The sequence below is a fragment of the Aquila chrysaetos genome, chromosome 9 (assembly GCF_900496995.4).
Source record: "Aquila chrysaetos chrysaetos chromosome 9, bAquChr1.4, whole genome shotgun sequence".
Classification (NCBI taxonomy): domain Eukaryota; kingdom Metazoa; phylum Chordata; class Aves; order Accipitriformes; family Accipitridae; genus Aquila; species Aquila chrysaetos.
In genome coordinates this window covers 36003627-36027343 of record NC_044012.1, presented here as the reverse complement: position 1 = coordinate 36027343, position 23717 = coordinate 36003627, and the positions used below count along the sequence as shown (strand labels likewise).

The window sequence follows — 23717 nt, the reverse complement described above, 5'->3', positions numbered from 1 at the left end:
TTAAAGCAACTAGATCTTTCAAATCATTGCAAAAGTTCATGTAGGATAATATCAGCTACTGGACAGAATTGAGGACTGGGGAGGGCATGCTCTGGGTGCTGTTCCCAGTGCTTGTCCTGCCCAAGCTGCAGTTTTCTGAGCCTTGTGGAAAATTTTGTTGTCACTTCCATAAAGGACATTGAGATCTTACTGGTTACCAGAGAAGCTAGGCAATGGTGTCAGTAAGCAGGAAAGGGTTTTGTGGTTGCTTTTGGGTTTGTTTGGGGTTTTTTTTAACCTTACTGCTTTGCATTAATGTTAGAAAGTGGTGAAATCAGCATAGCAAGAACCTAGACTACTCAGTAAATGAGAGTGTGAATATATCCGAGATAAAAAGTGTTTGCATTTACTGCATCCTCCCTGGTGTACTCTCCTTTCAACAAGTGCGCTTAAGTCTCACTAATACTGCTGAGCCAGTCTGCGCAGCTGCTTTGAAACCACTTGGTTTCTGGAGTAGCCGCAGAGGATGAGTGAGAATAGCAAACGTGCACCAGAAGCATCACATATCCCTTTGTTTCAGAGCCACACGTGGAGGCTCAGAGCGTTCCCTTCTGGTGCTTGTCCTGTTGTTTCCCTCAATCTTTGGGGCTGCTGACAGCCATCTCAAACCTTGTTCTATCTGTTTCCTCCTAGTTTTAATTCTGTCCACCTGTGCATATGCGGTTGCCTGTCATTTCAATTTTCATCTCATCTTCTTTTACTAGAAGGGACTGGAAGTCCTTCCATCTGGACAGCTTTATTTTTTTCCCACTAGGTTAACATTACCCCTGCTCCATAACCCTATAAACTTGGTAGTCGTGCAGGAGTATCTTGTTAAAGTACTGCTGTTCTATTCTCCTACTAAGTCTCATCTTGCATGAATATTTCCCCTCATTTTCAATGTATATTCATGTATTTAGAGGCCACATGGATTGCTCCCACTCAAAGCTGTCTGTGGATTATTTGTGAGGCAATTAAAAAGAAGCCATTCCTTTACCACAGAAAAGAGCATTAGCTTTCTGTTTGGTTTGTGTTCCATCTAGAAGTCAAGTACCTGCAGTGCAATTTTAATCTCCCAATCTGTGGCTGCTTTACCTGCCTAATCAGTTGGCAGATTAATTCATAAAGAATCAGAGAAGGACTTCTTCACTTTCTCATGAAATATGCAGGACTCTGACAACAAAAAAACTTTAAACAGTAGTTGCCCCATTTACAGGTGAGCTTTTGCCTTATATTGCGCTATAGCATTTTACAGGCTCTCACAGCATTACTCTCCAGGGACACTTCTTCTAAACTAAAATACAATCTGGTAGGATATAAAAAAAATCCTCTACAGCCTGGCAGGTCAAATTAACTATTGAATTATTTATTTTGCTGTGCTTAATTGCTGCTTTTTTGCTTCTCAGGTGTTGAAATGTATTAGCTCAGAGCAGAGCTTTTCTACTGACCTGTTCCCCTTAAGGCTTTTGATAGTGTGAGCCAATACTGCTGCTGTGAGAGCAAAAGTGGAGAGGACTAGCTGAAAGGGAGGCCATTACTATGAATTCTCAAATGGAATTTTAAATTAAAATTACATGATAATATATATGTACAGCTCACCTGTACAATTCTACCTGTCCTGCAATAGAACCTTGTCTGTTTTTAATGGTTACTTAACATCAGTAGAAGTCAGCATGTAGAGTCGGCAACCCAGCAGAACCAATAGGTATGAAAAGCTCCTGTACATTCCTCTCTGAGGGTATATTTAAGCTTGTATAGTTCAGTTTTCCCTTCAGTCCTCTGAAGATTTCAGCATTCCTGCTCTGACTTTTGTATTAGGCCCACCCACTGTGCGTTAAGCAGCCCACAGTAACACTGAGTACAGACCATTGCGTCCTGGCTGCTAATTGCGTTGCAGAAGATGTAGAGCATTATATAGACTCCTGTCTTTGAGAGATGGGAAAGAATAACATGACAAGGAGAAGAGAACTTCACTACATTATATCTGGGAGCAGGAAAGAGAGATAGCAGAGATGGGGTGTTAATTCTGGTGAGAAAAAGGACACATGGAGTGAAGGAGAGCAGAAATCAGTAAGTGAAAGGCAGAGGCCACAATATATTAGCAGCCGTAAAGAGGGTGCTAGGAGCCATAAAAGAAGACATAATGATAGAGTATTATACTTGCATTCTATCTTAGGAATTGCTTTTGCTCCTATCACAGAGGTAGTATCAGAGCACTGAATGGAATTGTGCAGTACTGTAGTAATTCAAATTTTGCCAGACAAAGGGGGAGTAGCAATAAGGAAGCAGTGGAGTAAGAAGATTTAATCAAAAGATTTAAATATACCAGAGAGACAGAGACAACCCGACATGAGAAAGAGGACCTGAAATATAAGCCGAGTATCTCTCAGATTGTGCCACACACATCCCATCATCATGGATGTCCTGGTTTCAGCTGGGACAGAGTTAATTTTCTTCCTAGTAACTGGTACAGTGTGCTTTGGATTTAGTGTGAGAAGAATGCTTGATAACACACTGATGTTTTAGTTGTTGCTAAGTAGTTCTTACCCCAAGTTAATGATCTTTCAGTTTCCCATGCCCAGCCAGCAAGCAGCAGCACAAGAAGCTGGGAGGGAGCATAGCGAGGAGAGCTGACCTGAACTAGCCAAAGGGATATTCCATACCATAGGATGTCATGCTCGGTATATAAACTGAGGGGAGTTGGCCAGGAGGGACTGATTGCTGCTCAGGCATCCGTCAGCGGGTGGTGAGCAATTGCGTTGTGCATCACTTGTCTTTTCTTGGGTCTAATTTCTCTCTTTTTGTTATATTCCTTTTCATTACAATTATTATTATTGTTATTATATTTGTATTGTTATTATTATTTTTTTTAAATTTAGTTATTAAACTGTTCTTATCTCAACCCACCAGTTTTACTTTTTTTTTCCAATTCTCCTCCCCACCCCACTGGGAGCAGGGAGGAGTGAGCGAGTGACTGCGTGGTGCTTAGTTGCTGGCTGGGGTTAAACCATGACAATGGATTATCCCTGAAGTTGGCAGTGTTTTAAAAATATAGAAAACTGGTATTTTAATGAACTAAGAAGAAGAGCCAAAGATCAAGATCCCTAGGTCTATGGATGACACTTTGTAGGTGCTATTTTATACCGTAATATGTAGTGCAATTTGCTGTGGTGGCTGTAAGCAGTGGATTCTCGAGGAAGTGTGTCAAGGAAAAAGGAAGTTGATTTCCTCCTAATCTTCTACTAACTTTGGTTATTCCCAGTACTGTGTAACAGAGACATGGTTATGCTTTTGTAGGGCAAAGGCACAAGGTCTTTGCCCCCCTGAAAGCTCCCTTATTCATATTTTCATATTACTGGAAGCCAATCTCTGCCAGCAGGTAAACTCCCCACCCGCCCTGTTCAAGCTCAGGTGGCTCTTTGGGGACCTGGCAAGGTCCAGGTGGTTCTTTCCTTCTAGTGAGAGAAGTGCTGAAGGTGAGGGTGAAATTACATTTGCAGTCCTTCTCCTGTGCAGTCCCTCCCCTCTGGAGGGTTCAAGCCAATCACTCCTGCTCAGGACATGGTTCATTGCAGCATCCCTGGTACCGTGCATAAGTTTGGCCTGGCAAGTTTCAGTTATGCAAATGCAAAGGACAGGACGTGTTCATTAAGGGAGTTTTTTCTCATCCAAAGCCTCTACCATCACTTAGGATCAATTTGGTAACTTAATGGAATACATGTTTTAGATAGCAAAAGTGAACTAATATTATCTGAGTGAAGAGGGCAGCGTGCAACATAAGCCATGTGGGCCTTTCAGATTCATGGGACAGTGCCAGCTTACATACAGAGGACATGCCAGAAAAGCAACTTCAACTATTCATCTACCTAAACAACCTAGAGCGTTCATTGAAGCATCCTCATTGCTTTTCAGTGGTGCAGAAAAGAGCTATTCAGATTTGGCAGCCAAAGAGCTGATCTTTAACTCTCTAGCAGGCATTTATGCTGCATTCGCTCCGTTCTGGCTGGGGGCTGCAGGTCTGAAACCTCCCCAGGCACACAGGAATGCTGATAGAGACGTCAGGTAGAACAGATGGGGAATTTCTCTCTCCTCATACAGACTGAGGAAGGGAGTATGAAATTTATTTTTTTTTAGTTCTCTGAACACTTATTTACAGGAAAGGCATTCTGCATGAAATATTCCTCAGTTGGCCTCAGTGAAGAATTATGTATGTCAGTAGATCTGCTTGTCTGCATCTGATAAATGTATATTGCCAGTGAAATGTGAGGTAGCGTATAAAATCACATGCAAAATAAGCTTTCAGTTTACACAGATCTTTTTCTTATATTTCCGTGTTAAGTTTTTACTTCATGGTACCTGACAGTGGTACAGCCAGAGTAAAATACGGTGTTAAACCCACTGAGCCATAAAATCTAGCAGATGAGACCATGTTGTCTTTCATTTATGTCTTATAAGGACTCTTCCTTAAGTCCTTGCAAGAAAAGAAAAAAGAAATTCTGATTTGTGAAAGGGGGAAAAAGAAAGGTTGGATTTTTTTTAATGTTAGTTCTTCATTTTTTATTGGAGTAAAAATCAGAATAGTGATGGTGGAGAGGAAAAAAAAGACAACGTTTATCTCAAAAGAACCCAGAGATTAGGGTATTTGGGTACTCGCCTGGGACAGGGCAGATTTTAAGACAGACATTTCCCAATGCAATTCCTGTCATTTAGGAAAGGATTTACTTCTGGACAAATTCAGAAAAAGTGACTTGGGGGGGGGGGCAGGAAAGGGAGGTATTGCCAAATGCCTAGTACAGTCATTCTAATTAAGAACTGAAAAGTATTCTGTGTCCACTCCTGAGATGATGCATGTTAGCAAGGCATCCCTGAAGTTGTGAAGTCCATTGAAGTGGAAGAGTTGGACAGCAGAGAATCTGGCCTGCAGCATGCCTGTGGTTTCTCTTAGATCACATGCGTTTATTCCTATGTTGTGCCCTTTTAAAAGTCTGCTTGAAGTCAGCAGGTATTTTTACATATTTTAAAAGGTGAATTATATAATCATGTATGCTGAGGAGCTCATTACTAACTTGTTTTTATCTGTTTTTTATGTGGAAGAAGCTGTTCTTTTTAGTGCTGTGAAAAATCAGACTTCCCCATTGGCATGAACTCTCCGGCAATCTGATAAGGATGTAAGACAGCATACAATTTTTGTTTGCTATGGTTTCCTGTGGGGTTTGAGCTGCTCTGAATTGGCCCAATATTAAATACATAATGTATATATGTTCAGAGATTGACTTACAATGGGATTAGAGAAGCCTTTGTGATCACAGTATGACCCCTGCCTTTGCTCTCAATCTTCTTACAGGCTTATTCTATACTCTGGGTTAAATTCTGCCTTCCAACTCTTTTCCTAACTCTAATGTTTACCTTGGGAGCACTTTTTCTTTGAGGTCCACAGTACTGGCATTGCTGGAGCTCACACTGAAGTCATCATGGGTGCTCAACACCTTGGAAAATCCAGTGTTAATCCAGAAATTGGCCCACTGGTAGGCAAAGGCATTAAATGCATGAAATGCATGGGCTATATTTGGCAGTATGCTCAACAGTCTTGGACAAATCGACACATCCTTGTGTTGTGAATTCGCTACTCATCAGAGATTCCTTCTACAAATTCCCCAAGAGAGTTTCTGTAAGGAGTCGTCACTTACCAAGGCACCTGCTGTGGATGTTCCTCCCAGCACGTCCTTGTGCCTGCGGGAAGCCCACCAAAATCGTGGGACAGCGATATGCTTTGTGGCTTTTCAACCAAGCACTGTCAATCGCAGGGCTGAGTCCTGGGAATGAGACTTCAGCAGTGTGTTGCTGTATTTCTGGAACTGCTTCAGAGAAATAAAACCCAAGTGAAAATACCCTTTAGCCTAGTGGAGTCTGTAAAAGAACTAAATTTACTGTCCTTTCTTTTCCGGCTTTAACCATTCACCAGCAATCTATTCAGAGTGAGAGGAGGACACTGGCAAATATATCTTTTTAGAGAGGGTAGAAGGGAGGAACTTCCTATGTCACTCAAATTCCAGCCCAAATGGTCTGCTTGGTTTTTATTAGGTGGAAAAAAGAACTGGATGATGCGAAGCACTACCTTTAAAGCTGAATCTTTTGATTATATTTAGTTTACTGAAATCCATCATGTCTATGAATATGCCTGGGAGAATTTTTCCTCTTGCTCCAGTAAATAACTTGTTAACAATATATGCTACTCTGTGCCCATAAAGTACATTGACTCAGATACAAGCTAGGAACCTAATATTTTTGCATCTGTGAAAAATAGAGATGAATCTCAAAATTCACATCTGGCTTATGTACCTAATCAGGCAGGGCTGAATCCTGCCTCACTGCCAGCAGTGGCCATGTGGAAAGGAAATACTCAAGCAACATATTGCAGCTCATCAGCATAGCATGTTCAACATATTTGGACTTCAGCAACCTCTTTCTCTCTGTCCTTTTAGTCCTGGGAGCTGCCAGGAGCACCTGACTTCTGCAGATGCACAGTGCGATAAACAAGACAAGGAGAAAAAAAAAAACAGGGAAAGAACACTGGCGTCTCTAAAGAGGATGAGTAAATCTACATAATAATGTAACAGCTTAAAATTAGGAAAAAAATTAGAAATTACTAGGAAAGATTTAATCATAATCCTTTCAAAAACCTGAAGCAATTAGACAAATCCGGAATTACCAGCAAAGTTGACAAAGGATTTGATAAACATGCAGCTCAGCTTACAGAGACAAAGACACTGTGTAAGTCCATTGAGCCTAATAGAGCTACTCCAAGGCTGGACTTCGCTAGCAATAAATAGCAATACCCCCCCCCCCCCCATATTTCATGGATTACCTAAGATAAGCAATGTAAACACAGCCCATTACCCAGTTCTGTTCAAGCTTATAGTCCTTCTTCATTGGCCATTACCTGGGGAGCTTGGCAGGCAGAAAAATAGAGCACAAGCAGCGTCGGTGGTGCAGAGGGCATTGGCAGAATCTGGGATTTGAATGTGCCTGTAGATCTCCCTGAGATGAGCTAGGGCTTGGCATTCAGATGCCCGTTGCTATTTCTGCTGTCCCTGATTGGGCAAGACAAGCTGTGAAATCTCACAGGTGTACAATGTTTAATTAAATGGCTCTCCATTCTGAGGTCTGCTAAGTAACAGAGAACAACTCTGCGCTGGATTTTCTCTTTCCATCTGTGACTCGGAGCCTGCTCTCTTACTTGTAGCTGTGAACATATTTTGGAAGTTAGATAAATGTGCAGTCTGTCCAGATACTGAACCTTTCCTGTTCCTAATAGCTGCAGGGATGTGATTTCCACACGTGTGGATACAGACAGAGGAAGAAAGTCACCTCCATTGATGGGGATGGGAGGTTGAGAAAATGAAGTTCCAGCAGTTGCTTTCATACCAATTCACTCCATAACCTTGGCATGGCATTTTACTTCATCTGTAACCTGAGGGTAGATATACCAACACTTGCTGAAGTAGTAATATCTTCAACATTTACACTTCTTGAGCGCAGGGGACCAAAACAGATCTTCCATCACATGGACAGCTTTCAGATGCCTCAGATTTCATGAAAGTTCAGAATCTGAGATTTCAGATTAATAGATTGATAGAGATTAATGAAATTTCATCATGTATTTTGATCCGACTGTTGTATTACACTCCAGAGATCCTTCCTTGTGCCATTCAGATGCAAAGTACCAAGTCAGGTGGTAATAAATGTAAGCCATACAACTGGAAAAACACAGGAATTCAGTCAACTGCAGAGTGACAGGAGTAGTTTGGTAATGGCTGGTGTGACAGCAGCACCAGAACTGGGAACGGAATGTTCTTGCTGTGAAGAAAATGAGGACCCAGATTAGCATTTCCAAAACACAAGTATCAGATGAACACAATCACAAATATGATTGAGGGCTGAAAATCAGAGTGACTGTTAAATATTTTCTTCGCATTCTTTCTTTAACCATTATTGGGGATACACTTCAACAGTCCAATTTTAAGCTGTCTTGCAAAGTAACAGGCTAAATTCCTTCTATATTCAAAATAGGCTCCTCTGGAACTTTATTAATCTCACCTATTTTCAGTGTCTACATTATTATGAGAAGCACCTTAGTATAAAAGTGCCAGCCTCTGCTGTTCTCTGCTGAGAATGGAAGTTTGAGGCAATTACCTTGGATGTGGGGGGTCTATTGCAGACATCTGACTTTAAGGGAGAAGAATTCCTTCTCTCTTCTAGCTTTTTCATTACACGATCTCAATCTACCCTTCCAAGGAAAATACTTGCAAAATGAGCACACAAGGAGGAAATGTAGAAGGAACATGGAAACTTTAGGATAGTTTTAAGTATGATGGTTGAACAGTCTTGCTTTGTACCAACATAAACATCCCAATAATTGAGGACTTGAGGATTTGGTGACCAAAGAACTCTAACCAAGAGAGATAAAAATAGTTTTAAAAACTCCTAGTCTTTCCTTGCTTGTCAAAGACCCGTTTCCAGAATCAGATGGTAGTGAATAAGAACGACAGAATTTGATTCTTACAAAGGAAACCCATTTACAGATTTCTGCTTCGGAAGGCATGCAGTCAGTTTTCCTGCTTTGTAGGGCAGATCTGGAAATCAGACTCAAACATAATAAATTTGTGCATGCTATGGGAGTCACCGGGTGCCACTGTGCCCTGTGATGTGCACCAGGTCTCACTGGAGGATGTAATCGCTCTGCTCGGTGACTTCCCTGCTGCACCAAATCTGTTGAAGCAATGCCCAAGGGCTTCAGGAGTGGGCCGCCCCCCAAGGTGTTGTTTAGTTTGCAAGGAACTCAGAGTCAGTTTTGCAACGAGGCTTCTGCCGCAACTGCTCCACATGGAAGGTGACCTGCTCCAAGGTCATTTTTTTCCTCCACAATCACAGAGGAGGATTCTTCTTTCAGTCAGTTAGTGGCCTGTCATTAGTGACATCTATACCTGTTGTTTGTTATTTTGAAAACCTTTGTTTCAGAGGCTAGAAGGGAGTGGGAGAGCCTCCTGCTGATATTATGCACAGGGGTTACCACAGCCATGCATGGAGGCACCTGATTCATGATGTGAGGTGTGTCTGGCTGACATCTCCGCTGTTCTGCTGTATTTTCTTCTGCTGCCTCTAGGATGATAAGCAGAGATAGCATTATGGAAAGAACAAAGCAGATTCATTCTGCATTCTTCTCTGCTTTATTGGAGTTGCAAGAGTTTTTCTGCCGTCCACTCACTGGTTTTTAAAACCATTAATCTCATAAGCATAATCTCATATTAATAAAGGAAGCGGCTTATCCTGATTTGGTAGGTCATATTAGCTCTTTATGTGGGTACATGAGTGTGGCCTAAAGACCACACAAATTGGCATTCTGAATCAGGTACTGCACTGTCCTGAATCTCTCTCTGTGGTTTCTTATCTCTCCCACAGAAAGGGAAAAAAAAAAAAAAAAGAAAAAAAATTCTCCTTTGAGTCTGGGGTGCAGTTCTTTAAATGCCATGCAAAAAAAGGGGGAAAAAGAAACAACATATGATCCTGCTGACTAAGGAAATATTTTAAAGCCAAAAAGGTACTTAACAACCTGAGCTGAAATCACTGTACCTCCCCTGGGCTGATGCACTTTCATGCTTCTATGGAGATCTTTGGTACCTTGCAGGACTGGGCTTTCACAGTAGTAGTACTGCACCAAAAATTGCAGATGGAAGGCAGTAGTAAGAGAGACCTCAGGCCATTCCAGTCGTGAGGGATGCATTGATTTATTCCCAAAATAAATCAAGGAGAGTAACAAAACAATACATGTTGCATATGAGGTGAACGTCTCTTTCATAACCTTCCTGGCCAGGGGGAATTTCTGCAACTTGCAATGTCGTTCTTCTCTTCCCACCATGCTTGTGATCATCCTTTTAATTAAAACTTCCATGCTCTGTGTTATTGGCATCCAGCTGATAAATTCAAATGTCATTTTTCTAAGGGAATCCAAATAAAACTAGTTTAACTCTCTTCGACTTCTCTCCAAATGAAATGCTGTGACACCTTGTCTTTTGTCAGTTATGCTCTTATTTTACATTGGTTTGTGATGCTTTATTTGCAGTAAGTAGCTCATCATCAATACTCAAGGGGTTTGCTGAATCTATCTGTCTTTTTACTGATGTGGGAGGGGTAAAATGAAGAGAAAGCGAGCAGTACACGACCTCATGTAAGCCATATGGAGTCTGTGTACATAAAAGACAAATATTTTGGCCTCATTCAAGCACAAAGAAATTGCTGCCTTCTTATGGGAGAGATCAGAAAATTTGCGATAGTTCAGATCGAGGCAGTAAAGCTTGAAAATGGAGGTTGAATTAATTTCATAACTTGTCCCTTTCTGTTGGCCTACACAAGAAAATACATGGTAACAAACTAAATGTAACAAACAAAATATAAGGCAACAAACTTGAAACCTCAAAGGAACAATTGCCTTTTAACCAACAACAAAAGAAAAATGAGAAAAGATCAGTGTTCAAATCCTACTACCTTTGTGAATCGCAGCAAACCACCATTCCCTTAAAGATACATGTGAGAGCTCTGCACAATCTTCAAAGCTTATTTCAAGGGGAAACACAGTTACAAAGGAGTCAACTGGTGGCTGTTTCTAATACTGCTTTGAGAAGTGCTTTCCACCCTTATGTAAGTCTGCTACCTCTTTGGATCAGTTTGTATGTAAATTCATAGCAACTTCAGACTACCTTGCAAAGAAATGAATGTTTGCATGAAGCTTTTTACTTTCCTGAAACACTTTGGGATGTAGCTTCTGTTGAAAGCACATTGATGTTTTAAAGCCTTTTGAAATGATGGCACATTTCCTGCAGTTTGCTGCTTTTGCACCATCTGGCAATTGAAATCTTCTCATCACCAAAGAGGTTTTAGAAGGCATAATGCAGCCATGCTTGTCATTCAAACTAGATCCGATGGGGTCAGTCCTTAGGAAACAAGATTAAAACCTTTGAGTAACCTTCAGATTCATTCACTCCCTGGTGTGTGTGTTGTTCTTTGGGCCTTGTCAGCAAAAGCAGGTATTTAATCACCACCGGGCATCCTGGTGGTGTAGCCATTACGAGACCATTTAGTTATTCTTGGCCCTAGTGTCTCTCAACACTTGAGCATTGCAAAGTGAACTGACAGTCTCCAGGCCTCAGAGTAAGTGTTTGGTAAAATTTTGTGGTGTTAAACTCTGGTACAGCTTCATAAAGGTAACAATTCATGTGCCGTTGCTATATGAAGTACCCCACATCAGGCTCCAGCCTCTTCAGCGTATGACAGTGATCTGTATTCGATCCCGCTATGCCATGTTATGGGCTGCCATCTCTCTGGGTTACTGCTGTCAGTATTCGAGAACTTCGTTTTACCAGACTGCAAAGCAGGACCTGGGATTACTGGATGGCTGTAAAACATTTTGCTGTTTTTATTGTTCTCAGGGTGGAACCTGCACTTACCCGGATCAAAGAAGATCGAAAGCGGATCATCTTACCAGCAATTGACAATATCAAGTACAACACTTTTGAAGTGCAGCAATACGCCAATGCAGCCCACGGCTATAACTGGGGCCTCTGGTGCATGTACATAATCCCACCGCAGGACTGGCTTGATAAAGGGGATGAGTCAGCTCCCATCAGGTAAATCTCCCACGTGCTGTCATTTTAGTACTAGCAATGTTTCCGTCTCCGCTGACTGGCAAGGGGGAATTGAAGTGAAGCAAGGCTATAGGCTTTGAACCGGGATAGCAAAATAAAACTGAAGAAAACAGATGGCTCTGCAAAGCTGTGGATGCATGCGTCGCATCTCAGAGCTGCACCGCAATGTACTCAGAAGTGCATGTCCTCTAGTTGTGAATGAGTGGTTCAAGTTCACGTTGTAGCGCTTAGTAGGATAGCAAGATCTTTTTCATCTATGCTTTTGTTTTCCAGTGGACTCTGGCATGAGTAATAAGCCAGTGAAACGTTGTGTGTATGAGAAACAAAGGTATTTTGTATGTGATTACAAAGAGGCTGGCTTCACTTTTGGTCTGTAGGCAGCACTCTTGGCCATCAGCCCAAGCCAGAGCTTCCCAGGAGCACTAGTAGGAGATGTGTTAGCCTTGCCTTGTTTGAGAGTTGCTCTTTTTTTTTGAGAGCTTTGCACATGTTCTGAGTTTTCCTACTGGATGAATTTTAAAATTAAGTTGGACCACGTAGTCAGAGTGTAATTTTATTTTTCTCTATAAGGGAACATTTTACCTTACAGAAATGGAATTTTCGAAGGAAATGCTGTTTCAGGAATTGTGATGGTGTTTTCAAGAATTGTTACAGTGGGAAAACAAGAACTGATAAGAAAGGGGCTTTCGTTCCCCTTTATTTGAAAATTTACATCTTTCAGCCCTTCATCTCCAGTGCAGATGCTTGGCTAACAGCTCCTCTGAGATGTACTGTGCTGGGTGAAGGGTCCTGTTTTTAGCAACTGTTGAAATAAATGCTAAAAAATATGAAGGCCAGGTAGGCACTCTAGGTTGCTCTGCCCTACTTTTGAGATTTCTTAGGAAGGACACAAATTACCACCTTAGAGTCATCTCCATTTTGATGTATATCAGCTTCATCCTAAAGTAAGTTAAAAGTCTATTGTATGGTCCCAATGTAGGTTCTGGCAGAGAAGCTGAGGTACTTCCCTTCCAGTGTAACACTTGAGCTGTCAGGTCCTGAGAAGTCCATCCAAGCACTTCAAACAACATACCCAACCGAAAGGATCCAAGTGGTCTTTTGGAAGTGAAGGGACACAAACTGATCACATTTCTAAGTGATCGGTTGAATGGCATCATCTCACAGGATCCATCCCTTATAGAGAGAGTAATATTTCAATCCATTTTTGAGCAAGTGTTGCAAGTTGCACTTAGGTTCATTCTCATGCCCTCTGACTGCAAAACAGAGCTATACAGTAACATTAACCTTATTTACTACAAGACAGCACAGTCCTTCTTCACTGACCCTTTGCTCAGCTTGAAACCTCAAGAAGCAGGAAAGTAATTACTTAGGAAATCAGTTTTCCTGGATAACATGCCCTGCTCTCCTCACATTGTTTTAAAAGTGCAGAGTTTTTTGTATCTATTTCGCTCAGCCCTGAGAAATAGTTTATTGATGAAGGAAAATTAATCAGCCAAAGCTTTCGTTCCTGAAATCAGGGTTTCAGTCTTTTATTCCTGAAAGGTTTTGCACACTTCATTACTTCCAGTTTATATGTGAAATCACTGTATTAATCTTCACATGAGTTGTTCTAGTATTTGAGTATCTTCTGTTCTGGAGACAATGATCACACATCAGATAAGACTGAACTAAGAGGTTAAACCTCAGCAAGTTCTTAGACATGATTTTCAGTGGTGGTAGCTCGTGCACTCCCTAAAGTATGGAAGCTGCATCTGCAAAACTCTTCTGGAAATTCAACTACAGATCTTTTTAATAGAGAATAAGGAATCTCATCCTTGTAATGAGGGGATAAGAGGGTTTTTTAAGCGGTACAGGGCCTGATTTACCATGGGTTTTCCTCAGGTTTATATTCAAGCTCTTGCCGGAGTTATACCAGCGCTGAGTTGGACTCATACAGAAGTGAATAAGGTCCAAACTCAAGCACTAAGTAGTGTTGAAATCTGATGCACGTAAGTAGCTGGCTCCTGAGAGCAGTGACTTTATTCTGAACCCGAGAGAAGAAACCCTCTAATTCAACAGTGCATAAACTGCCCAGAGACAGATGAGACAAGCAGCACAAGGAGAGTGCCCAACCCTTGATGACAAATATCAGGAGCACTGAGACATTGTGATTGCAGAAGTATCTCTCCTGCAAATTATGAATTACATGCCCTAAAATGCAGAGACATCAACGTTGAACCGTGAACACTTACCTGTCTCCCTGGGAACATGTGCTTTGAAGGCAGGGATCAAGGAGAGCAGAGCATCCACCTCATACCCACCCTGCACTGATTTCTCATGGGCCTCTGAAGCAGTAGCACCTGGATGGATTTGCTGAAGTATTTGGCTGTGCTGTTTTGTGCTCTCGTGTTGTGCCTGCCTATAGAAATTACAATGCAATTTTGTGGCTTTTAAGTGATATGCCAGCATAATTATGGTAATGGAAAGAGTGAATGTGTGACTGTTATTGATGAAAAGGCTCAGGAAGTCTGTACTTAGAATTGAGATTTGAAAGCACCCATGATGGGAACTTAGTAGCTGTAGAAAACTTAAGGTATATTTTCAAAAGGAAGGGGAAGTCAGACTAGTGAGCAGACTTTTTAAAAAATCTGTTGGTTTGGTACAGATTTTGGTTTTGTAACCAGCTTTTCAAGCCATGTCCCACAACCATGATTTCTCTTTCAGACCAGTTTGCAAGGCATGCAAACTGGTCCACACTGGTGGTGTTTGGGTCCATGTATCTGTTCAGTGCATTCATAAGATTGCAGGACTGCTCATCAGCATGAAAACTGCAAGTTTGTTTAGTCCTTGCTGACCCTGTCCCTCTTAAGGCTTCCTCTGACACTGTCTTCAGCAAACAGTGGGTTTGTTTTGTGTCTCTGTGTGTTTTGTAAAAGAAAAGGCTAATAACTAATAACTCCATGACTGCTTTTGTGGTTGGTGTAGCTGAATACTTCCTCCCAGATCTCCAAAGGGATTAAAGATTTTCAGTGTTAAAAAAAATGCGTACCCTGGTATCAGTGAGGATCAGAGCCCTGGCATTTCTGATGTTTGCATTGTATGAATAAATATCATTGATCTGCAGAAGGTAGAGTCCAATTCCTGTCTTCTTCTGGGATTACACAACAGATGTGCTTACATCTTTTCTCAGAAGTTTTCTATTTGAAGCCTGATCCTCTACTTTCTTGAACACTAACAGTGGTGTGATCCTACTCAGAGCCTTGCTGGGAAGGAGCAGGAACTGTCCCTCAAGTCAGTGGGGCACCGTATGGGCAGTCATGTCAAGTGCACACCATAAAATGTCAGATCAGCTGTTGTGGTCCATGTGACGAAGGGGATGTGGCCTTGAAGTGCAAACAAAGGCAAAGAAATAGCAAGAACAAAGTGTCAGGTTTTGTAAAGATTTCTGATACAGTTTAAAGTCAGTTCTTTTTTTTTTTTTTTTTCCATGTTAATACTCTGAAATTCAGAACAATTGATGTTCCCCGAATCGGCTTCTGCAGGCAATCCATTTTGCATGTTTGACATTTGAGATGTAAGCTGTCTCTGATGTGAAGATTTAAATGAGGATTGTTATTTTGACATGCTATGTCCATCATGTCATTTTCCATTTGTGTTCCTGAGAACACACTGCCCAGAAACGTCCTTATCATCTGGCAACAAACTGTGTAACAAAGGATCCTATTTCAGAGGGTTTCTAATGAATTTGACTATGCATTGAAACAAGCTGGGTTTTTTTCTGTATGCATAAGATACTACTGGTTTTTGGAACAGCAAGGAAGATTTCTGGTATCCTGAGCTCTGGCTCTGGCTCATCTTCCCTCACCTGCCGTGATTATGATGGACTGCTCTGTGTTTGATTTCTTGATCAGCAGCCACTAACATTAGAGTCATTAGTCAGCCTCACTCAGCCAAGCGCTGCACAGCTTTCCATTTTATCTTCCTCCAGCAGCAGTGGTGCATTTCATTGTTGCATATGTTCTCACTTATTGCTTTAATATGCCATTGCTTGGTACCAGTAGGAATGTGTATGTACATGCACTGAACCAGCCACTCCAGAAAGCACGTGTGTCTCGCTCATGGTTATAAATTAGCGTCCAGTATGCCCACAGTGAAGTGGTTCGTGCTGCCTACTTTAGCTGGGAGTATGCATGCCCATCTCATGTGCAAGTCAGGCCCCGTCCTGGTCTGTCACAGCGATGGTGATGCAGCCATGTCGGGTCTTCGCTGCTCTGGGAAGAAATCCATCTGTGTACCTGCGTTTAGGAATGGCCTCATCTGTAAAGTCTTTCAGGCTAAACCATGGTGTCATGTAGTAATAAAACTGGTGACTGTTTATTGATTGATTATGGCCATCTTTTCAGTTGCTGGTTCACAGGAGCCTGTAACAGAGCAGTTTTTATTTGTCCAGGTTCTGATGGGTATCCTGCCTGTTCCAAAAAATACACTTCCGTGGGGCATCAGAGAGTTATTCTACATACCTATGGCCGTGCCTTTCCTAGCCAAGCATTCTGGGTTGCTTTTTTTCACATGCTGTAGCTCTCCAAAGGCGTTAACAAACCTTCCCATCATTAAGCTTGTCAGTTTTTTTTCCTGTAGCTCCTGAGCAGCAAATCTGTCCTTGAGTTCTGTTCTCATGGGCTGGTGTGACTCTTTCTTGCAGAAGACATGAGTTGTAAGAAAAAATAAATGCTTATGCAGGTACCATGCAGGTTTCACCACTTGTCTGTGAGGTGAGGGGTAAGGTGCTGCTTAGGAACCTGAATCAAAGAGACATTCTGCCAGGAAAGGTGGAAAACTCAAAGATATGGTGTGTGATGTGTCATGTGAATCTCTTTCTCTCTGTCCTTATCCCTGTATATATATGTGTATGTTTATATATTTATTTACAGTTCTATTTGTGTTTGTAGTTACGTATTTATGTGTGAGGGTGTGTAGGTCAGTTGTTCTGGAAATTGGACTTGTATGCTCTGAAAACTGTTTCAAATGTGACCTGATTGCATGTACACTGAGCTTAAGGCAGGGGGAGAAAGATGCATAAGGGAGAGGAAGACTTACCACATCATGTGCAGTATGTCAGTCTAGTGGTCATCTCTTTCTCCTTCACTTCTTCTTCATGAAGCCCCCAGGCAGCACCCTTCAGTTGTCTGTAGAGGGAAGGAGGGGGATGCATCTGGCTGAAGAAACGGGTATCGGCGCCTGCTGGAGTTTTGCCGACAGAGCCATGCTCCTGGAGATCTCGCTAAAACGAAATAATTGTGACTCAGACCTACTGCAAGTGGCTTTCATTCCTGGCCAATGTGTTCTCTGTTTCTGGTACCGCCCCCATAGCAGGCGCTGCCCTCTTCCATACAGTGCCTCTTGTTGTGGTTTAACCCCAGCCGGCAACTAAGCACCGTGCAGCCACTCACTCTCTCCTCCCCCCTGCCAGTGGGATGGGGAGGAGAATTGGAAAAAAAAAGGTAAAACTCATGGGTTAAGAACAGTTTAATAATTGAAATAAAATGTAATAATAATAATAGTAAGGAAAAGGGAGATAACAAAAAGAGGGAGAAGTAAAACCAAAGAATGACAAGTGATGCTCAATGCAACTGCTCACCACCCGCTGACGGATGCCCAGCCAGTGCCCGATCAGCGATCCCCTTCCTGGCCAATTCCCCCCAGTTTATATACTGAGCATGACGTCCTATGGTATGGAATATCCCTTTGGCTACTTTGGGTCAGCTGTCCTGGCTATGCTCCCTCCCAGCTTCTTGTGCACCTCCTCGCTGGCACAGCATGGGAAACTGAAAAACCCTTAACTTGGGATAAGCACTACTTAGCAACAACTAAAACATCAGTGTGTTATCAACATTCTTCTCACACTAAATCCAAAGCACACTGTACCAGTTACTAGGAAGAAAATTAACTCTATCCCAGCCCGAACCAGGACATCGCTCTTCCCTCGCAGCCACCCGCACTGTACCTGCTGCAGTAGCCGGCGGGGAGGGAGGGAATGTTTACCACCATGAAGCACTGCTCTCTGTTTCCTCCCTGTCCCCAGGGTATTACCCAGAATAATGTGTCTCTTATATCTCCCTTCCTACAGCCATGCCATCAGGTAATTTCCACAAATTGACTATGCTGTATCTTTCTCCAGTGCAGAATCAATACTATTCTATGCTGCATTTTAAGCCTTTAGCTGCAAAAAACATTTTGCTGTGTTTCCCACATTATCCTTTGAGTGCTGCTGTTGATTATAATTAATGTTTATAACATCCTCAGTTGTGTCAAAAAATATTCCACAGATCAATTAAGTTTCACAACACCTTTGAGGTGTTGGTAAAAAATAGTACACCTCTAATTGCTATTTTGTGATACCTTCCTTCTAAAAATGTCACTATTTTACTTGAAAGTGCATGACTTAAGGAAAAAAGTCCTTTTATATAAAGCAGGTGTGGTTTCGGTTAATATATTTTACTCTGATGCTGTGAAGTGCTAAGGGCATGTACCTGCTCATTTGCTGCCCCTTGGCTAGTGAGCAGTGTTTAAGACGTGCTAACACAGTTGCTTTTGCTCATATATCCATTTCTGACTTTCAGGGGAAGTCTTTGCTGCACTGTACTAGAAGTGGTAGATATACTGGAGTTTTTCAGGTACTGGAAAAACCCAGTGATGACGGCCAAGTGAGGGTCTCATGCTTTTTGGGGAGCAGGTTTTTTTAAAAGCGTTTGCAATATGTCAATGTAACACTGTAGTCCAGTATAAAATTATCCACCTATATGCTTAAGGCACTTTTAGAAGTGAATCTTGGGCTTTCAAGCTGCTGACGCAGTTCTCAGACTTACCGCATATTATTATGTGTGCTTCACAGATGGAGAAACAGAGGCAGAGGGAGGTGACTCACTGAAGACCAGATGAATGACAGAGCTGGGAACAGAGTCAGGGTCCCCCAGCTCACAGCACTGTTACCAGCTCACTGGGCTGTGCAATTGCATTACACTTAGTTTACAGTTGGGTCAGTCAAAGCACAGGGAAGTTAAGGGCCTGGGCGTGATGAGGACTGAATGCCCCAAACTCTGGTTGAACCTGATGGAAGTGTTGAACATGCAGTATGCAGAATATTCAACATTGTGCATCGTAGGGCAGTTCTTCCATTGCGTCAGGATGCGACCAGGGCAGAACCACAGGCTTTGTTAGTTCAGCATCTGGGGTTGCAGCCATGCTGCTGTGCAGAAGAGCAGTGGCTGCAGGCAGCCAAATTCAGGTAGAAAAAGGCACTGACGGTGGCAATTTTTGACTGGCTTCTCTGAAAAGCTGGATGTGGTTCCTTCTGCCATTGCACTGCTATTGTTGCTCATTCCTGAAAACATTTTTTTTCTGAATAAGCCATGAAGGCTTGTGGAGTCTGTATTTGAATATATCTAATGAGAAGAAATAAAACCTAGAAGAGAGAGACGGAGTTGCAAAGGCAGTCCTCAGTGGCATTCGTCTGTGAGTGATGATTAGGTAGTTGCATCTAAAATGGATTTCCCACCCCCATTCAATTAACAAGTCAGTGTTTTAATGGACAGAGCCGACAGCTACAAAAATCCATCCCCCAGAGAGAGAGATTCCAGCACCTGAGAGCAGTCTGCAAAGCCTAGCGGTACCGTTCCTCATTAGGAAGGAAGGAGAAATGTCCCCATGGGAGCATCCTACCGCTGTAAGAAGCTGCCTCTAGAGGATTTGGGGAGGGGGTGGGCTGGAAGGAGAATCGCTCTAAGCCCAAACTAGCAGCTCAGTTTTGCAAAGCAGTGATGCTCTAGCCTTCATCCAGCGAAACCTGTGTTTAGCTTTAAATACATAAAAAGGAAAATGAAGAGTGTGGCCTGTGTTTCTTCCCCCCATCTCCTTCCCTTTTTTCTCACGGTTAACACTTAAGAATTACCTAAATATTCCTTCAAAGGCTTATTTCATTTCAGAGCTACTGAATTCCCTTTTCTTGGTCATGTCCTTCTTTTATTTCAGTTTCTAGACCAAATTTATTCCTTGGTAGCCTAAAATATGGTTTTCAGTGGTACAGGATGTGACAGTGGGATATGTAGAAAGGCTATGTCTGGTCCTGTGTACAGGAGAGCTCTCAGCCTTTTTAGGCAAGTCTGTCTTCAGGCATGGTTCTAGGAGCTATAAGCAGGAAGATGCATTTTTCCCAAAAACTTGGATTTATAGATGCCATACATTTTGCAAAGATCCTGGTGTATAAGTATATATGCATCAACAGAAGATGGATGTGTCCAGCCAGGAGTACCCAGGACTATGCATGGTTTTCATAGGGCTCTGAGGCAACTTCTAACTAGAGACTGATTCAACAAAAAATCTTCACAAATAACAGCACCAAACAGAGAAGTGCTGGAATTTCTTGCACACACAAAAGGAGGACTGTGGGGTGTGGGAGAGGTCCAAGCGCTGAGGGTGCTGGTGGTGACCTTGCTGCAGTTTCTGTGTAGGGTTTGTGACATCTGGCCTCAGTTTCCTCCAGCCTTTTTGACTGAATGTGTGCAGGGATCTGGCTGAGAGCTGCACTTCAGTCCAGAGTCATCTGTGAAAGCCAGATGTTTGCCTTTGTAACCGCCATTGAATCTTGTCCCCCAGCTCACGATCCAGGGAATGCATCTCACTCTGTAAGGGCGGAACGTGAGAGAGTTAATCAAGCTATTTCAACTTTGTCAGGAACAGTGCTGATCAAATGTGTTTCTATCAACAGCTGCCTTTTTCAATTATGCAGAGAAAACATGAGAGGGATAGTGTGCACTGCAGTATAGGCTTGTAATGATCTGAGAGGTTGCAATGGCTTTCAAACTGAGAAAAAGTGCAAGGGAGAGATGCTGAAGCGGTACCAGTAATGTGAGTGCTACAGCAGAGTCCATTACAGATAAGTAATAGCAGCGCTTCAGCAAACGAACCTTTTCAAGGGTACCAAATAGTTCCTGCCATAGGTTGGACTGTGTTCCGCAATGTCGGGATATGCATTAGGCCCAGGAGCAAAGAATTGTTTTATCTAACCACATCTTGGCCATTTGTTTGAAGCCTTTTTAACCTCCTGCTGTAGAAATGGTGAAGTGCTGATGAGAAAAAGCACCCCAGATGTGATAACACCTTTCCAGCAGCCACCTGCTGCTACTGGTGAGATCCACCAATACATGGGTAGAAAATATGTTCGTTGTCCCAGCCAGGGCAGTTTTTCACGTGTGTATGAAACTGCCTCGTGAGTATGTTTCTCAGATGTCATGGGCAAATACTTTGTGAATAGCTTTCTGTACAAATTGAAGAAACATGCAGGTATCTGGGACAAGAGAGACTTCATGGTGACAGTATAACATTAGTGCATTACAAAGGAGACTTCTTAAAATAGGTTTTAGACCTTTTCCATCACCTTTGTTTCTATAGGGCATTTTTGCGGTGTATATATATATGTATAAGCTTGGGCCATACATCTACTAGAAAATAGAAAATTGGCATGAACTAGAATTTTCCTGGTATCTTTTTACAATAGCACTGTTAGGAATGATGCTGTATCTGCCAGATGGTCCAAAATCGCCTCCCTTTCAATGGAAGAGGGAGCGTAGCTCATTCTTCTAGGTCAGCTCCAAAAGCGTTCAGTTTCTCAAATGATTTTACAGTTTTCCTGATTCAGCGGTCTGGGCTGTTGGTATGCCGCTAAAATGGGGGGTCTCTCCCCAGGGCCTGGGCACATCCTGTAGATCAGACTGCAGGATGGCTACCCACGGTCTTGCAGTAGGCACTATGCAACCTGCAGCTGAATTGCAAGTCAAACATGGAGCTCCAGGCTCTTGTTGGTTTTCCACCTTAAAGTTAGTCAAGTTTACGTTTTTAAATTGTGGGCTATAGTAGCAAAACCTAGCTCCTACCTTGAATTTCAAAGAGGCAGGTGGTGTGACCAGTACAGAGATGCAGAGAAAGTGTGGACAAATGAAACTAGCAAATGTCACTAGCTTGTATGGCATTGAAATAATGCTTGTGTTCATATGGTAGATGATCTCAGAATTTGTTGTCATGTAGTTGTCTTGGTTATGTGTTATGTTTTGCATTTAGGATGAGAAGAATGTTGATAACACACTGATGTTTTCAGTTGTTGCTAAGTAGCATTTATGCTAAGTCAAGGATTTTTCAGCTTCTCATGCCCAGCCAGCAAGAAGGCTGGAGGGGCACAAGAAGTTGGGAGGGGACACAGCCAGGACAGCTGACCCAAACTGGCCAAAGGGGTATTCCATACCATCTGACGTCATGCCCAGTATATAAACTGGGGGGGAGTTGGCCTGGGGGATCGCTGCTCGGGAGCTAACTGGGCATCGGTCAGTCAGTAGTAAGCAATTGCATTGTGCATCACTTGTTTTGCATATTGCAATTCTTTTATTATTATTGTCATTTTATTATTGTTGTTATTATCACTATCATTCTCTTCCTTTCTGTTCTATTAAGCTGTCTTCATCTCAACCCATGAGTTGTACTTTTTTTTTTTTTTCTCCCAGTTCTCTCCCCCATCCCACTGGGCAGGGGAAATGAGGGAGCAACTGCGTGGTGCTTAGTTGCTGGCTGGGGTTAAACCATGACAGTAGTGCTGCTCAGTGACAGGTTTCAGACTGCTTTGTAAAGGAGAGCAGAACCATAGTTTTACACATAAAGAAATTGATGCTCAGAGAAGGGAAATGATTTATCTGAAATCACCCAGTTGGTCAGTGGCAGATCTGAAGGCAGAGTCTCTTCATCTGAAAATTTTTCCTTTTCTAAAGACTGACCTCAGCAAACACAGAAATGTTAATCGTGAAACAGTTTCACAAAGGCTGAGATTTATCTGCTAGAATTGACTCCAGGAAGTCCTTTGCCAAACTTCACACCATGATCCATGGCTTTTGACATGCACTTTTAATATGTGTATAAGGGGACGCCTCATTTCTGACAAAGCTTATGGGGGTTTTTTGTGTATTAATCTTCAAATAAAGTGTTTAGTTCCTATGCTACCCTGTATGGTGGTGAACTTCAGCTCCAGCACAGAGGTTGTGTCTATAAAACAAAGGAAAAACAGCCTGATGCTTCACTTACATGCATGGAGTACTTGACTTCACATCTTGTGTCTCTCTCACAGACAGCTGGTCCAAGTGCGTCTGGCAGGGTGCTACTTATTTGGGTGGCTCTGGTCCCACAAGGTCCTCTGTTTGTTGGGGGATGAAGTGCGGTGTGATTGCACGCTAATAGATAAATTTGAAATGTAAACTTCAAGGCTAAGAACTGTTTTGTCTGTGTAAATTTGTTATGAGGTGGGTTCTGTAGTAGCTAATAAATGACTTAATTTTTTGCTTTCATCTGTCTGTGCAGGACACCAGCCATGATTGGATGCTCCTTTGTAGTGGACCGAGAGTATTTTGGTGAGATTGGCTTGCTTGACCCTGGTATGGAGGTCTATGGAGGAGAAAACATTGAATTAGGCATGAGGGTGAGTAACAAAGAAGAGACTTTGTGCCATGTCCATTTGCAAAGAAAGACAGGGAGCCTGTGGCCCAACAGAATTGCTGTCTGACTGATAGGCTATTACGCTGAGGTAATTGATATTGCAACACTATCTGGAACTGACAGTCCCAGTAAATGAGTGTTTCTGGACTTACTGGCCTTGAGAGAACTGATAACAGTCAGAAATATGGTTTATTGGTTCATTCCATCAGCGTCTGAACCCAATGAGACAGATTTTCCCTTTTCCCAGTAGCTGTGCTTGTGCAGACAGCTACACTAAGTCTTCATGTCCTCATTGCGCCTAGATGATGTTGCACGCTTGTGGCCTAGCAGCTGCAGTACCAACAGAAAACTAAGGCCAGGCTGGTAGAAGTCAGTTGTAATATTCTACATACCATGCATGAGGAACGCTGTGGTATTTTAAAACTTTAAGGGTCCTCCTTATAGAACGAGAACTACAAGGTACGGTTATTCGATCCTGTTGGACAGGTCAGT

The 23717-nt window shown here is 42.4% G+C and overlaps 1 protein-coding gene across 3 annotated transcripts in view; it reads left to right on the top strand.

The window, feature by feature from the left end:
- Positions 1 to 23717, top strand: part of GALNT9 (polypeptide N-acetylgalactosaminyltransferase 9) — a 222179-nt gene that overhangs the window by 119888 nt on the left and 78574 nt on the right. For all 3 annotated transcript variants that reach the window (XM_030026236.2, XM_041126239.1, XM_030026235.2), the window contains 2 exons: positions 11502 to 11699; positions 23091 to 23208. In XM_030026236.2, coding sequence (XP_029882096.1) covers positions 11502 to 11699; positions 23091 to 23208 — 316 coding nt within the window. The remainder of the gene's footprint in view (positions 1 to 11501; positions 11700 to 23090; positions 23209 to 23717) is intronic.